Source organism: Petromyzon marinus, chromosome 53 (genome assembly GCF_048934315.1).
Source record: "Petromyzon marinus isolate PM22_M1 ecotype Great Lakes invasive population chromosome 53, UKy_Petmar_22M1.pri1.0, whole genome shotgun sequence".
NCBI lineage: Eukaryota > Metazoa > Chordata > Hyperoartia > Petromyzontiformes > Petromyzontidae > Petromyzon > Petromyzon marinus.
Window position 1 is genome coordinate 2,720,343 of NC_133719.1, and position 17,112 is coordinate 2,737,454.

Below are 17,112 nucleotides of genomic sequence, written 5' to 3' on the forward strand. Positions count from 1 at the left end.
GCCTTTACAGATTTTGTAGTCAATATCTGGGATCTCGTCGATTTGTACAATCGTGTGTGGGTGCCAGTGGGCAGCGTAGCAGCATGCTGCACCACGAACGTGGTGACCTGAATTGAATTCCCCCTGGGCCAACACCAGTGATGATTATCTGAAGTGGTCCTGGGCCTCCCCTAGGTCGACTCGGCCTGAAACATTGCCACTGAGGAAACAAAGGCAGCTGGGTGTGGTGCTGGCCATCTTCCTATTTGCTCACTAACAGCACTTGCCCCAACAGTTAAGGCTGTACGGGGTTGTCTTTGGTGCCCGCACAACCACGAATGCATTCAGAACTTCGTGCAACCTGTGGGGGCCCATGGAAGTGAATAACCATGTATCCCTCCCCGTGGACTTGGGTTAAATATAGTCGAGGGCAGAACTTTTCCCCCCACAGGCCCCATATTTAAATGTTAAATTTAGCCACGTTGAGCACAGACCCGTCATTTGTGATGTCATTTGTGGCCAGGCAGACCAACTCGGCCAGACTTGAGAATTTGGTAATAAAAAATGGGCGACTGCCAGGAGTTTACCACTTGCTGCCACCTTCACGTGTGGGAGTTGAGTGCACTGTGCGCACTGTTGAAGTGGTGGCTGTGAGAGGCATGCGTTGAGCAAGTTCCTTATAACTTCGGCGCAGTTGTATATATCATAAAGCGTTTGCTCCCCCTCCACCCAAATGTCCAAAACAGCAATTTGTTTCTGCAGGAAAAAAAACACACCGTAACTTAACCTGCCCAAAATATCAGTGAAAACCAACCCTTAAAAAAAAAAGAGCAACTTTTTATTTTTTATCAAAATAAACTTTTAATAACACGAGTGTAACAATAGGACTCTGGAGCGTCCACAGAACGCGATTCTGTCTAAAACACTGGCGCGGAGTGAGGGAGGAGTGCATATATTGGAGGGACGGTATCACACGCAGGTAACACGGCCAAAAGTCCAGCTGGCACACCTTCATATTTTGGCAATCTGTGTTACTGCCGTGCAAAGCTTCACATTTCGTGGAGTGTGCTAGGGATGGGACAGACGGAAGGGGGGTCAGATTGATGTTTGGGATAGCCTCTGGAGGGAGAGGTCTCCCCCCATTTCCTTTCTCCAGCAATGTCTGGGGTTCCTCTTTGCCAGTCACATCCACCTGCATTATCCCCCCCCCCCCCCTACAAACGTCCGGAGCCTTTAGCCATGGGTGGTGGATAGTGTTGGGAACGTGTGGGGCAGGGGGCGGTAGACTTTGGTTGGGGCACAGCACCGTGGACTGAGGGCTCTGGAGATGCCACTGGCTTTAAGAGGCGGACGACATGGAAGGATGTAGTAGAGGGGTGGGGGGTGGGGGGTGATAATGTATGAGCACGGTGGTTGCGACTGGCAAGGACGTACACGGAAATTGACGGGAGCAGCAGGACCTCGTGCAATCAAGGGACCTGTGGCTCGTGAGGTCACCGACGAGCTTGGTCATGGGGAGAGGCACAACATGCGGCCAAGGAAAGGTAAAGATGGCGAGAGCGAGAGGGATCATGGTAGCCTCATGTCCGACGGGGGAGAAATAGTGCACAAGAACGCTGTGGCGACATGCGGTCTTGGCGTGACGATGCCGGGGGAGGGTTCGCCCAACGTGTCTGTAGTGTCATCACATCAAGGGGGGGGGGGGAAATTGTTTTCCTCGAGCACTCGCGTATATACGCGATGCATGCACACATACACGCGGCAAGTCACAAACACTGCAACACATATATATATACACACGTCAATTATACATTGTACACGAAGGAAAAAAAAAGATCGCCGTCGCCTTTAAAGACGAGGGCGGGGGGCGGGGGGGGTTAAGTCCTGTTTGCGAGCACCTCTACAGGCTGGCGTGGCGCACGAGGTTGGGCGGAGTGCGGCCGGCACCATGCCCGGCTGCCTTCTGTGGTACGTTCCGCACCAGGTGCTCGTTTAAGGATCGAGTTCACCACTGTGCCACCGCCCCCCCCCCCCTGCCACGCGTGCGTGCTACGTACACACCGGTACACTCGTGTCACGGGGGGCGGGGGGAGTGGAACCTGCCCCGTTTGCCCCCCTCCTCCCACCCCCACCTGGGTGCTGCGCTATCACGCAAGCACCGGACGGTGTGTTTGTGTACGTACGGGGGCGGCGCTAACGACGCGGCACCCCACGCCGAGAGAAATTCGCTTCGAGCGACGTGGCGCAACAGCCGAGCGCAGCGTCGCGATTTTGGCAGAGGCCGCGGTCGCCGTGACGACGACGACGACGATGACGATAGCGACAGGGCGAGGGGTGGTGATCCCCCCCCCCCCACCCCTCACGTGGAGCCGTGAGCTCCTTAGCGGTCCCGTCGCTCAGTCGGCGTGCAGATGATCCGGCTTGGCCTCGCCCTCGCACTGGTGTCAAAGACAAAGACAAAGATCCCCCGTGGAGCCTTAACAGACTGTCGGAGCAAGTGCTGCGAGCGAGCACCGATGACAGGCCGCCGCGGCACACGAGAGGGTGGGTGGCCAGCACAACGGCCCGGTCTCCCTCGTCGCGATGTTTAGTGCACACACCGCATCAGGTACTCGTTTGAGGCCGAGTCGACCCAGGGGAGGCCCAGGACCGGTTCGGATAATCGTCACGGGAGTTGTTGGCCGTGAGCGGGAATCGAAGCCGGGTCGCCGGGTTCGTAGTGTAACCACTACAACACGACCACGAGCCCCCCCGTACCACCACCAGCACACGCACGGGAAAGGATCCGGGTCGCACGCGGTACAAGGACTCGCTCCAGACGCACGCTTCACATGTGACGCCCCTTTCGTGTGTATCCAATGCTGGATGAGGGCCTCCCACTCCTGCCCCACCGCCACGTGCCATGTGGCCCGTGGCGGTGTTTAGACCGACGGTCAGCGAGGGTTAAGGGTAGGGAGCGTGTATGGAAGTGGGAGCATAGAATTACAGTACAACGACGCATTCTGCTGTGTGCATTGCCTCGTTGACGCCTTAACCTGTTTGTGCGTGGTGGTGGTGGTGGTCACCTGTCTAGGCACTATGGAGGCTCAAACCCGCTTGGCTTCCAGGAAAGGTTGAGAGATTGGCTGTGCTATGGTTACTGTTGGTCACAGTGTGTGCGACAACAGAACACAAGCTGCGGAACGATGACGTAAGCATTCCTGTGATGGGAATGATCAGACCACATACACACCAATATGCCACGCGCGCAAACATATCAACGTACCACGGGTACACCACAAACACACACCAATGTACAACGTGGGGTTGACCACGCACACATACCAACGTACAACAAATACACAACGCACACAACCAACATACCACAGGCTCACCACACACCAATGTACTACGGGCACACCACAAACACAACAATTTACCATGCACACACACCAACGTACGACAGATACACCACGCATACATGCCAATGTCCTGCGGGTATATCACGCGCACAAATCAATGTATTACGACCACACCACACACACCAGAGTACCCTGGGCACGCCACGCACGCACACAGCAGCTTACCATGGCGAGCTGCCGCCCAATGCTCCCCACCGTGACCCCTCCCGCGAAGAAAATGCATGGCAGCCATGACCTCACAGACAGCAGGTCGTCTGCAGAGAACCTGCACGCGGAGGGGGCGGGAGACAGAGACCATCACGGTGAGTCGACCTCACGGCACCACGGACTAACTCGGCCTCTCTCTCGGCACCACGGACTAACTCGACCTCTCTCGGCACCACGGACTAACTCGACCTCTCGGCACCACGGACTAACTCGACCTCTCAGCATCACGGACTAGACCTCTCAACACCACGGAGTGACTCGACCTCTCTCTCGGCACCACGGACTAACTCGACCTCTCGGCACCACGGACTAACTCGACCTCTCTCTCGGCACCACGGACTAACTCGACCTCTCGGCACCACGGACTAACTCGACCTCTCGGCACCACGGACTAACTCGACCTCTCTCTAGGCACCACGGACTAACTCGACCTCTAGGCACCACGGACTAACTCGACCTCTCGGCACCACGGACTAACTCGACCTCTCTCTAGGCACCACGGACTAACTCGACCTCACGGCACCACGGACTAACTCGACCTCTAGGCACCACGGACTAACTCGACCTCTCGGCACCACGGACTAACTCGACCTCTCGGCACCACGGACTAACTCGACCTCTCGGCACCACGGACTAACTCGACCTCTCTCTCGGCACCACGGACTAACTCGACCTCTCTCTCGGCACCAAGGACTAACTCGACCTCTCTCTAGGCACCACGGACTAACTCGACCTCTCTCTCGGCACCACGGACTAACTCGACCTCTCTCTCGGCACCACGGACTAACTCGACCTCTCTCTAGGCACCACGGACTAACTCGACCTCTCTCTCGGCACCACGGACTAACTCGACCTCTCTCTCGGCACCACGGACTAACTCGACCTCTCTCTCGGCACCACGGACTAACTCGACCTCTAGGCACCACGGACTAACTCGACCTCTCGGCATCACGGACTAACTCGACCTCTCGGCATCACGGACTAACTCGACCTCTAGGCACCACGGACTAACTCGACCTCTCTCTCGGCACCACGGACTAACTCGACCTCTCGGCACCACGGACTAACTCGACCTCTAGGCACCACGGACTAACTCGACCTCACGGCACCACGGACTAACTCGACCTCTCGGCACCACGGACTAACTCGACCTCACGGCACCACGGACTAACTCGACCTCTCTCTCGGCACCACGGACTAACTCGACCTCACGGCATCACGAACTAACTCGACCTCTCTCTCGGCACCACGGACCGACTCGACCTCTCGGCACCTCACCGACTCAACGCTGCCGATGAACAAGCTGTGCGTGCTGTCGCGGGTGCGCTCTGTTGTGGGTGTGCGTCCACGGCCTGCTGCGAGCGCCGCTTTCAGAGCCGCCGCAGAGTGCGTGCAATGCCTGTGCACCGTCGCGCCATCGCCGCCACCGCGCCCTGCGCGACGCTTCGATTGCGCGCGAGCCGCCGCATCCGCCGCATCCGCCGCCGCCGCGCGCCGTCGCGGTCTCGGCGTGCGCCGATGGCGCCGTCTCTTACTGCGCGAGGCCGCAGCGCAGCAGCAGCTGCGTGAGGAGGGTGGCGGCGCAGGCGCAGACGAGGCCCAGACCGAGGCCTCCCCGCGAGCGGTCGAATGTCCACCACAACCCCAGGGAGAGCGCGGCCAGCGTCAGGGACAGCTGCGTCGGGTTGGCAAATTCCAGCTTCTGCGACGAGGGTCAAGGGGGGACAAACGGGGCCCTCTCCAGAGAACGAACCGACCCGCAAAACTAACCCGGCGTGAGGAGGCCTGCTGACCGGTTGGCTCGGAGGTCCGAGCGCCGAGATGGCACCATGTTAGTTCGCGGGTTCAAATTCGGGTTTCAGGCCATCCGACCGCAGTGATTGAAGTGTGTTCTTGATGTGTCACGAGTTCATGGTCTCAGCTGGGTCACCAATGACTATAGAGCCAATTTCCAGCTCGAAGAATTACGTATTTCGATTTAAAGCTTTCGTGACTGCAAGGATTCATCTTCTTTGGTTCTTTCGGTAAAGTCACGTAGAATGAGAATAAAATAATAAAATAAAACAATAAAATTCTCACGACGTTTCGGCCACAACACAAGTGGCCTTCTTCAGCTCTGTCGTACCGACAGGTTTGTTCCTTTCACCTGAAGAAGGCCACTTGTGTTGTGGCCGAAACGTCGTGATAATTTTATTGTTTTATTTTATTATTTTATTCTCATTCTACGTGACTTTACCGAAAGAACCAAAGAAGAATTGCGTGTTTGTTTGCCAATGCGACAAACAACGCTCTCGCGCGCAGAACGGATGGGAAAATGTTGCCCGTGACTGTGTGGACCCATAGGTCAACGGGAGAGATCTCTCAGGTGCCCTCTGTGATATTCGCGTCAGCGGACCCTTCTCGAGCGTGGAGGAGATGCACTGCTCTGCGAGAGAGCTGAACAGATGCTTCGATCAGGGGACGCGACGTCGATGCCACAGCACGGCAAGGCTCCCTTGAGACGAGCGACTACACACCGCAGTAGGAATCAAGCGAGGAGGATACGGCACTGGCGTGGTTGATGCCCACAAACACGGCCACGCAGCGCAGCACGCTCGCCCACTCGCGCTCCAGCTTGTGAGGTTCTCCCAGGCAGCTGTCCAAGCATGGGTACAGCAGCCCGATCACCGCTGCGGGGAGCACACGGCACGCGCCTAGGTCAAGAACGCGGCACACGCACACACACGCACACACGCACACACGCACACACACGCACACACGCACACACGCACACACGCGCACACGCACATACGCGCACGCACAAGCGCACACGCGCACACACGCACACACGCACACACGCGCACACACACACACACGCGCACACGCACACACGCACACACACGCGAGCACAGACACGCCGAGCACAGGCGTTACACGCGCAAGTCACCGCGTGGGCCGCACCGCCGGGCGCTCGCGTGGGGTACGTACCGGCGGCCGTGCCGCACACGGGCGGCACCCACCAGCCGGCCGAGAGGAGGCCAGGGCGCGACGCCGGGGGCTGCAGGAGCAGCTCCATGAGCAGCGCGAGCGTCGCTCCCACCACGAACAGCACTACCGCCCGGCGGACAGCTCCCCGTACAGCCGGTCCCATCAGCATCATCGCTTGGCTTTCTGCAACATCACCACCATTGGTCGACCACCACCATCATCGTCGTCGTCATCAACAACCACCATCACCACCACGACTACCGTGACAAGCACCATCTAAAGCTGGTCCATCATTGCTCAGCTGCTACCATCATCTCCACAACCACAATCGCCATGCAAACCGCCGCCCCCCATCGTCGCTCAGCTGTTTGGAACATCACTACCATCACCATCATCACCATCACAATCATCAACATCACCAAGGCCACCACTGCACAGCTATCTGCAAGACCACCACCAACACGAACCCATCAAGACAAATACACACCTATATTTAAACTCCATATGAACACACAAATACACGCAAGACAAAGATAACCCCGTATAGTCGCACGCACTGCTGGGGCAGATGCTGTTGGCGAGCACTTATTCAGGTCAACAGGGCTCTCGAGGGGGCGGTGTATTTAAGGCGGAGCCGACCTAGTGGAGGCCCCAAATGTTAGCCGTGAGCAGGAAAAGAAGGTGCGTTGCTAGATTCATAGCAGAGCGCGTGCTAACCACGACGCTACCGCTCCCCACACACGTCACTTACACCGTCACCGTACAAAGCACTCGCTCACCGCCGTGTAAAGTTCACCAGCTAGTCGTGCCACGTTACAGACTTGACAAATGTGAAAACACGGAACCCGGCCTATATAGCACGGTGCTTAACAAAGAGACAAAAAATAACCCGTGTAGCCTGTCACACACTGTTGGGGCGATGTTTAAACGCCGCACCAGGTACTTATTTGAGGCCGAGTCAACCTAGGGGAGGCCCAGGGCCGGTTCAGACAACCGCCACTGATGATGGCCGTGAGCGGGAATCGAACTCGGGTTGCCCGCGCTAACCCATACACAACAACAACAAAAACAACAACAACAACAACAACCGCCATTCGCCACTAAGTGGCGGGGACGTCACCACGGCGCTTGTGCCAGGCTAGGTGCACTTTGAGGCCACAACAACACGCAAAAAGACAAAGGTCCCCCGTATAGCCTTAACAGACTGTAGGGGCAAGTGCTGTTAGCGAGCACCTATGAAGGCCGGAGCGGTACACGAGGGGGTGGGTGGCCAGCACCACGCTCGTCCGCCTTTGTCTCCCTCGTGGCGAAGTTTACTACACACCGCACCAGTTAATTATTTGAGGCTCAGTCGCAGCGCGCTAACCGCTACCACACGCCAGCACACACACGTGTACACACACCAGCACGCACACACACATGTGTACACACACACCAGCATACACGTGCACACACACCAGCATACACGTGCACACACACACCAGCGCACACACAACCGTGTACACACACACCAGCGCACACACATCACCACACGTGTACACACCAGCACACACACATCACCACACGTGTACACACACACACATCACCACACGTGTACACACACACACATCACCACACGTGTACACACCAGCACACACATCACCACACGTGTACACACCAGCACACACACATCACCACACGTGTACACACCAGCACACACACATCACCATACGTGTACACACGAGCACACACATCACCACACACACACATCACCACACGTGTACACACACACACATCACCACACGTGTACACACACACATCACCACACGTGTACACACACACCAGCGCACACACATCACCACACGTGTACACACCAGCACACACACATCACCACACGTGTACACACACACACACATCACCACACGTGTACACACACACACATCACCACACGTGTACACACACACACATCACCACACGTGTACACACACACACATCACCACACGTGTACACACACACACATCACCACACGTGTACACACACACACATCACCACACGCGTACACACCAGCACACACACACACATCACCACACGTGTACACACCAGCACACACACACACATCACCACACGTGTACACACCAGCACACACACACATCACCACACGTGTACACACACACACATCACCACACGTGTACACACACACACATCACCACACGCGTACACACACACACACCACCACACGCGTACACACCAGCACACACACATCACCACACGCGTACACACCAGCACACACACATCACCACACGCGTACACACCAGCATACACACATCACCACACGCGTACACACCAGCACACACACACATCACCACACGTGTACACACCAGCGCACACATCACCACACACACACACATCACCACACGTGTACACACACACACACATCACCACACGTGTACACACACACACATCACCACACGTGTACACACACACACACATCACCACACGTGTACACACCAGCACACACACACACGTGTACACACCAGCACACACATCACCACACGTGTACACACCAGCACACACACACATCACCACACGTGTACACACATCACCACACGTGTACACACCAGCACACACACATCACCACACGTGTACACACCAGCACACACACACATCACCACACGTGTACACACACACATCACCACACGTGTACACACCAGCACACACACACGTGTACACACCAGCACACACACACACATCATCACACGTGTACACACACACACATCACCACACGTGCACACACACACACATCACCACACGTGTACACACCAGCACACACACACGTGTACACACCAGCACACACACATCACCACACGTGTACACACCAGCACACACACGTGTACACACCAGCACACACACACACACATCACCACACGTGTACAGACCAGCACACACACACATCATCACACGTGTACACACCAGCACACACACCACCACACGTGTACACACCAGCACACATCATCACACGTGTACACACACACACACATCATCACACGTGTACACACACACATCACCACACGTGTACACACCAGCACACACACACACGTGTACACACCAGCACACACACACATCACCACACGTGTACACACCAGCACACACACACACCACCACACGTGTACACACATCACCACACGTGTACACACCAGCACACGCACACCACCACACGTGTACACACATCACCACACGTGTACACACCAGCACACACACACATCACCACACGTGTACACACCAGCACACACACGTGTACACACCAGCACACACACACATCACCACACGTGTACACACACCACCACACGTGTACACACCAGCACACATCACCACACGTGTACACACCAGCACACACACACATCACCACACGTGTACACACCAGCACACACACACACGTGTACACACCAGCACACACACACACATCACCACACGTTCACTCACCTCGTCGACTTGCCGTTGTTGTGGCCGAGATTCTTTGCGGCGGCGGGGGGGGTCACGTGCCGCGTTGCCTTTTACCGCGCGCGCGCAACTTCCGGGAGGCGAGCGCGCGCTATCTGGTGAGGCGGCGTGGGCCAATGGGAGCCCGCCGAGCTGAGGGCCTGACCGTGACGTCGCATGAGCCCAGCCGATCAGCTGATCACCCCTGGCGGCCGCCTCGTGGTGACCCCGGCTCGCGGGGTGAGGGCGGGGCGGGGAGAGGGGGGGCGGAGTAATGGGCGGGGCGGGCGGAGTAATGGGCGGGGCGAACGGTGGGGGGGGGCGGGCCGAGTAAATCCCAGCCACCCAGGATCAGAATCAATGTTGATTTGAAGTTTTCGTGACTGTCAGGAGTCCATACTCTTTGATTCTTTCGGTAAAATGTTATTGATACTGCAGCAGAAATCCGATGAGACATAAAGCTCTTTTGTCACAGATATCCATCATACGGGTACGGGCGAAGAACGTTCCAACAACAAACACAGTTACAAAAATACGATCGGAGTGCAAAGTACAAGATAGTTAAACAAATCACCCAAACACACAAATACAACACTAAACCATGCCCCACCCGACCTGGCCACAACTGATAGCTCGACAAAATGGCTTATCGATTGGACATTACCGCCGCCTATAGCAATACCAATACCCGCCATTCGCCACTCAGTGGCGGTGACGTCACCCACAGAGCCTGTGCCGGGCTAGGTGCACTTTGAGGCCACGTTCGGTGTCGAAGGCTCGCTGCTGGCAAGAGGTCACGGGACAGACCCAGACACCATGGGTTGAATGCTGTGCCAGGCTTGGTGCAGGAGGAGGAGGTCACGGGACAGACCCAGACACCATGAGTTGACTGCTGTGCCAGGCTTGGTGCAGGAGGAGGAGGTCGCGGGACAGACCCAGGTGGTGCCATGGGTTAACTGCTGTGCCAGGCTTGGTGCAGGAGGAGGAGGTCACGGGACAGACCCAGATACCACGGGGTGACTGCTGTGCCAGGCTTGGTGCAGGTGGAGGTCCCGAGACAGACCCAGGTGGTGCCATGGGTTAACTGCTGTGCCAGGCTTGGTGCAGGAGGAGGAGGTCACGGAACAGACCCAGGTGCGATGGGTTGACTGCTGTGCCAGGCTCGGTGCAGGAGGAGGTCACGGGACAGACCCAGGTGCCATGGGTTGACTGCTGTGCCAGGCTCGGTGCAGGAGGTCACGGGGACAGATCCAGCAGATGCCCATGGGCTGACTGAAACGAATGGCAGATGCACCAGCTGTAACCTCCTTACTGTGCCAACTTACTGCGTTTTAGTCGCCCGACGCTCCGCTTGTTGTTGTGAGCGTCGTCCCTTTGCCCTCCGTTGTCGTTAGTTGTGACGACTGCTTCCAACTTGCCCAGTCGCAGCGTCCTTCACGAGCCTCCCCGACAGAGGCGATATCCCGACACACACACACGCCATAGCCGTTTGACTGTCTATCCTTGCCTATGATGGCAAAAAAATATGTTCAGGAGCTGAATAGCCAATGTCGAGAGGTCTGTCTGCTAAGCCACCACGAGCAGGCTTCAGTGCAGAGAGAGTTCGTGTCGTTTTGCTGCGCTGTTCCTCCTCCACTGAAGGGATCACAAACTCCCCATGCATGGGTTTACCACATTGCCACAATTGTGCTATCGCATTGCGGCTCGTATCGTTCAATGGATCTCATTCTATCAATCAGTCAAACTTTATTTCTACAGCACTATTCGTGCAGAAAAATGCAATACCATAGTGCTTTAAAGGCATGAGCAATAAAAGTGAAATTGTAGGCAAAATAAAATCACGTAACAAATTTCCCACAAGGACATAATGAAAATAACACATTAAGAAAATCATAATTAAAAGAGAGTTTCACAAAGTAAGTTCTTAGATGTATTTTTAAAGTACTTAATGATTCTGAAGCCCTCAGATCCCCTGGCAAGCTGCTTCACAGGCGAGGACCCTATACACTAAAAGCTGCTTCTCCGTCGGTTTTGGTCCTGGCCTTTGGGACAACTAAAAGGCCAATACCGGAGGATCTGACGGGTCTGTGTGTATCCGCTGTGTATACTTCTCAACCCCTTACCAGTGCCCTACCTTATTACAGACCAATTCAGACCGTATTGGTCACCCCGTGCCCCTTACAAATCTCATCGTTCATCCTACGAAGTCCCACCCCAAGGGAGAAACACGAACAAATAGAAAAAATGGTTTGCCTTTTTGAAACAGCTGTACGTCGTATGGACCTGAAAACTCAATTTCCCTGTAAAATAATAACGGGTAAATCGTTTGGGTTGACAGCTGTGTGGTCTCTCTGTGGGGTTTAACTTACGCGGTCCACGGTTTGGATGTGCGTGGCCACGATTGGGCTGCTGTAATGAGTCTTGTATCGCTCAATGCATCTCATTCTATCTCCGTGGTGCCTGCATTGTGTCCGCTGCGCGTCTATTCTGTGGGTTTTTGACTTACGCGGTCCACGGTTTGGATTTGCGTGGCCCACAATCGCAAGCAACCCGCGTGGCTTCGTGGCTTTCATTTTCCATTCATGGAGGGGGGTATACGCACCGCGGCCTGTTGATGAGGGTTCCGATGCGGGTTGGGCGACGGTTTACACCGGCGCCTCTTTGAGGAGAAATGGCGTTCGAGGTGGAGGGAGGGAGGGAGAGGGAGATGCGATGACATTTGGCGTCTCGAACGAGGTGCGCTTCGTCCACGGGGGGCGTTGTGGCGTCGGAGGTTAGAAATTATTTTTCTAATTAAAAAAAACCTTTCTATAAATTGTTTTGTTGCGTTTCAAACGTTTAAAATATCACGATTCTTTCAACGTTAATTGCCCAATGGAGGTAACATTTTAAGTTGTTCGTATTAGAGACCGCTGCCTCGGGGAGGTCCTTGGGACGCGTGTGAAGGCGTCCGCGTGACAGATTTCCCATCATTCATTGCGATGAGCAGCTTCCAGCATTGCAGCCACGCCGTTTGAGACCCATTCAGGGCAGTGAAGAAGGCGCCCGTGGCTGTGATGAGAGACGACGTCTCGACGCGAGGTTGCACCGTGCAAATGTAGCAGGTCATCGCTTTTTGGCAGTGTCAGTGGGGTCGTGTAGTGTGGACTTGAGGATCATGGGGACAGCCGTTGTTTTGTTTCGTATTGAAGGGACCAGACTGTCTAGAGGACAGCGCTGGAGTGAACACAGCCAAGCTCAGACCGCGACCTTTAAGCTGTGTGAGAGGAAGCAGAGCGCCTTGACAAAGGAATTAGCATAAAAAATATCATTTAAATGGCGAACTTAGCATAAAAATTAGCATTTAATTTTTGCTAATTCCTTTTGCTAATTCCTTTGTCAAAGCGCTCTGCTTCCTCTCACACAGCTTAAAGGTCGCGGTCTGAGCTTGGCTGTGTTCACTCCAGCGCTGTCCTCTAGACAGTCTGGTCCCTTCACCTGATGAAGGCCACTTGTGTTGTGGACGAAACGTCGTGAATTTTTTTTGTTTTTTTTTTTGTTTTACGTGACTTTACCGAATAGAACCAAAGAGTATGGATCCTTGCAGTCACGAAAGCTTTAAATCTAGTATTAAATCTTGAATTGTTTCGTATTGTTTATAAATGCCTACCATTGGTAGAGAAGACATTTATATCACTCTCGCGGGAAGGCCAATCACATGACGAGGTTTTTGTTAATTCGAAAACCATATTTTCGCAGGGCACTCACAACAGCCCCACCGAAGTGTAAATGCCACGAGCCGCCCAACTGGTCTCTAAGGGGCCGTCCATAAATGACGTCACGCGATTTTTGACCCCCCCCCCCATCGTCACACGGCGTCACAAAAAGTTAGACCCCCCTCAAATATGACGTCACAAAGCTCTGCCCCCCCCCCCGCCAAACATGCTTCAAATCGCGTTAAAACTATTGTCATTGTAGTGCGTATTTAATGTGCCGCTGCACTCTGATGTTGTAGGAGAGAACATTTATTGAAAAGTCTATTTAATTAAGTAGAACGTGTTGTCTATATTTATTTTAAGTTGCATTTTTATGTGACGTCACAAATGTCTAACCCCTCTCCCCCCAGGTGCGTGACGTCATTTATGGACGGCCCCTAACGAGTCGGTTTAAATTTTATTTCACGTATTCTTGGCGCCTGTGTCGCTCCCCTCCTATAGTCGCACAGCGGTGTCCGTCCCGATCTGGGGGCTTGAGGTGATTCGACGAGGAGGAGGAAGCCGACGAGCATCGTGATGCCAGAACGGGAGATCGGGACTTGAGTGGGCGGGCCGGCGGGGTACATTCCTAGAGCTGTGCTGTAGCACGACGCGTAGTTTACCTACCCCGGAGATCATCGCCGTCTCTGAAGACTCTTTCACGAGGGTCATACAAAGCTTTAGGGTGCCGCGGTGGCTATGAGATGTTAACTACCTCGCCCGGTATGCAGGAGGTCGTGGGGTCGATCCCGACGCTGACATCCGTATATTTTGAGTCTCCGTGTCTCTCTCTCTCTCATCATCACAGTGGCTAGGAGATGTTAACTACCTCGCCTGGTATACAGGAGGTCGTGGGTTTGATCCTGACCCTGACGCCTGCTGCTGCTGTATATTTGGAGTTTGCGTGCCTCTCTCTCTCATCATCACGGTGGCTAGGAGATGTTAACTACCTCGCCTGGTATGCAGGAGGTCGTGGGTTCGATCCTGACCCTGACGCCTGCTGTTTATTTGGAGTCCGCGTCTCTCTCTCTCATCATCACGGTGGCTAAGAGATGTTAACTACCTCGTCTGGTATGCAGGAGGTCATGGGTTCAATCCTGACCCTGACACCTGCGGCTGTAGATTTGAAGTCTGCGTCTCTCTCTCTATCATCATCATGGTGGCTAGGAGATGTTAACTACCTCGCCTGGTGTGCAGGAGGTCGTGGGTTCGATCCTGACCCTGACGCCTGCTGCTGTATATTTGGAGTCTGCGTCTCTCTCTCTCTCTCTCTTTCATCATCACGGTGGCTAGGAGATGTTAACTACCTCGCCTGCTATGCAGGAGGTCGTGGGTTCGATCCTGACCCTGACGCCTGCTGCTGTATATTTGGAGTCTGTCTCTCTCTCTCATCACGATGGCTATGAGATGTTAACTACCTCGCCTGGTATGCAGGAGGTCGTGGGTTCGATCCTGACCCTGACGCCTGCTGCTGTAGATTTGGAGTCTGTGCGTCTCTTCCGGTGGCCGCGTGGATCTTTCCCCGGGGCCCTCACGGGTTTTTTCACCTCCACATTTAGAATCAACATCACCACGCGGGTGAAGTATTTGGCTATGGTAAACTTCCACACGATCATGAAAAGCCCAAGTCATCATTTGTGATGGCCAGGTCGCTTCTGAAAACGAGCTATACAGCTCAGTGGTGAGCCTTACGTGGTAAAATAAAACTAAAAACAGTGTCAGTGTTGAAGGCGGTGTGTCAGTGTTGAGGGCAGTGTGTCAGTGTTGAGGGCAGTGTGTCAGTGTTGAGGGCAGTGTGTCAGTGTTGAGGGTCGTGTGTCGGTATTGAGGGCAATGTGTCAGTGTTGAGGGCAGTGTGTCAGTGTTGAGACGGTGTGTCAGTGTTGAGGGCGGTGTGTCAGTGTTGAGGATCGTGTGTCAGTGTTGAGGGCAGTGTGTCAGTGTTGAGGGTCGTGTGTCAGTGTTGAAGGCGGTGTGTCAGTGTTGAGGCGGTGTGTCAGTGTTGAGGGTCGTGTGTCAGTGTTGAGGGCGGTGTGTCAGTGTTGAGGGTCGTGTGTTAGTGTTGAGGGTCGTGTGTCAGTGTTGAGGGTCGTGTGTCAGTGTTGAGGGTCGTGTGTCAGTGTTGAAGGCGGTGTGTCAGTGTTGAGGCGGTGTGTCAGTGTTGAGGGTCGTGTGTCAGTGTTGAGGGTCGTGTGTCAGTGTTGAAGGCGGTGTGTCAGTGTTGAGGCGGTGTGTCAGTGTTGAGGGTCGTGTGTCAGTGTTGAGGGCGGTGTGTCAATGTTGAAGGCGGTGTGTCAGTGTTGAAGGTCGTGTGTCAGTGTTGAGGGCGGTGTGTCAATATTGAGGGCGGTGTGTCAGTGTTGAGGGTCGTGTGTCAGTGTTGAGGGTCGTGTGTCAGTGTTGAGGGCAGTGTGTCAGTGTTGAGGGCAGTGTGTCAGTGTTGAGGCGGTGTGTCAGTATTGAGGGCGGTGTGTCAGTGTTGAGGGTCGTGTGTCAGTGTTGAAGGCGGTGTGTCAGTGTTGAGGGTCGTGTGTCAGTGTTGAGGGTCGTGTGTCAGTGTTGAGGGCAGTGTGTCAGTGTTGAGGGCAGTGTGTCAGTGTTGAGGGTCCTGTGTCAGTGTTGAGGGTCGTGTGTCAGTGTTCAGACGGTGTGTCAGTGTTGAGGGCGGTGTGTCAGTGTTGAGGATCGTGTGTCAGTGTTGAGGGCAGTGTGTCAGTGTTGAGGGTCGTGTGTCAGTGTTGAGGCGGTGTGTCAGTGTTGAGGGTCGTGTGTCAGTGTTGAGGGTCGTGTGTCAGTGTTGAGGGCAGTGTGTCAGTGTTGAGGGTCGTGTGTCAGTGTTGAAGGCGGTGTGTCAGTGTTGAGGCGGTGTGTCAGTGTTGAGGGTCGTGTGTCAGTGTTGAGGGTCGTGTGTCAGTGTTGAGGGTCGTGTGTCAGTGTTGAGGGCAGTGTGTCAGTGTTGAGGGCAGTGTGTCAGTGTTGAGGGTCGTGTGTCAGTGTTGAAGGCGGTGTGTCAGTGTTGAGGGCGGTGTGTCAGTGTTGAGGGTCGTGTGTCAGTGTTGAAGGCGGTGTGTCAGTGTTGAAGGCGGTGTGTCAGTGTTGAGGGCGGTGTGTCAGTGTTGAAGGTCGTGTGTCAGTGTTGAGGGCCGTGTGTCAGTGTTGAAGGCAGTGTGTCAGTGTTGAGGGTCGTGTGTCAGTGTTGAGGGTCGTGTGTCAGTGTTGAAGGCGGTGTGTCAGTGTTGAAGGCGGTGTGTCAGTGTTGAGGGCCGTGTGTCAGTGTTGAAGGCAGTGTGTTAGTGTTGAGGGTCGTGTGTCAGCGCTGAGGCCATGGGGGTGAGGTTTACCGAAGGTCACCGTTTAAAAAAAAAATC

General features: G+C 54.7%; 1 protein-coding gene across 2 annotated transcripts; it reads right to left on the reverse strand.

The window, feature by feature from the left end:
- Positions 1 to 795: 795 nt before the first annotated feature.
- On the reverse strand, positions 796 to 10,175 carry LOC116953950 (insulin-induced gene 1 protein-like). Of its 2 annotated transcripts, none has more exons than XM_032974287.2 (6): positions 10,014 to 10,175; positions 6,555 to 6,737; positions 6,132 to 6,256; positions 5,123 to 5,289; positions 3,546 to 3,645; positions 796 to 2,417 (listed from the first exon to the last, which is right to left on the reverse strand). In XM_032974287.2, exons 2-6 carry the CDS (start codon positions 6,724 to 6,726, stop codon positions 2,376 to 2,378), a joined length of 606 nt encoding a protein of 201 aa, XP_032830178.1. In that variant the 5' UTR covers positions 6,727 to 6,737; positions 10,014 to 10,175; the 3' UTR covers positions 796 to 2,375. The 2 variants fall into 2 exon arrangements, with proteins under 2 accessions (XP_032830178.1, XP_075908013.1); XM_076051898.1 differs by lacking the exon at positions 10,014 to 10,175 and adding an exon at positions 7,788 to 7,960.
- Positions 10,176 to 17,112: the final 6,937 nt, after the last annotated feature.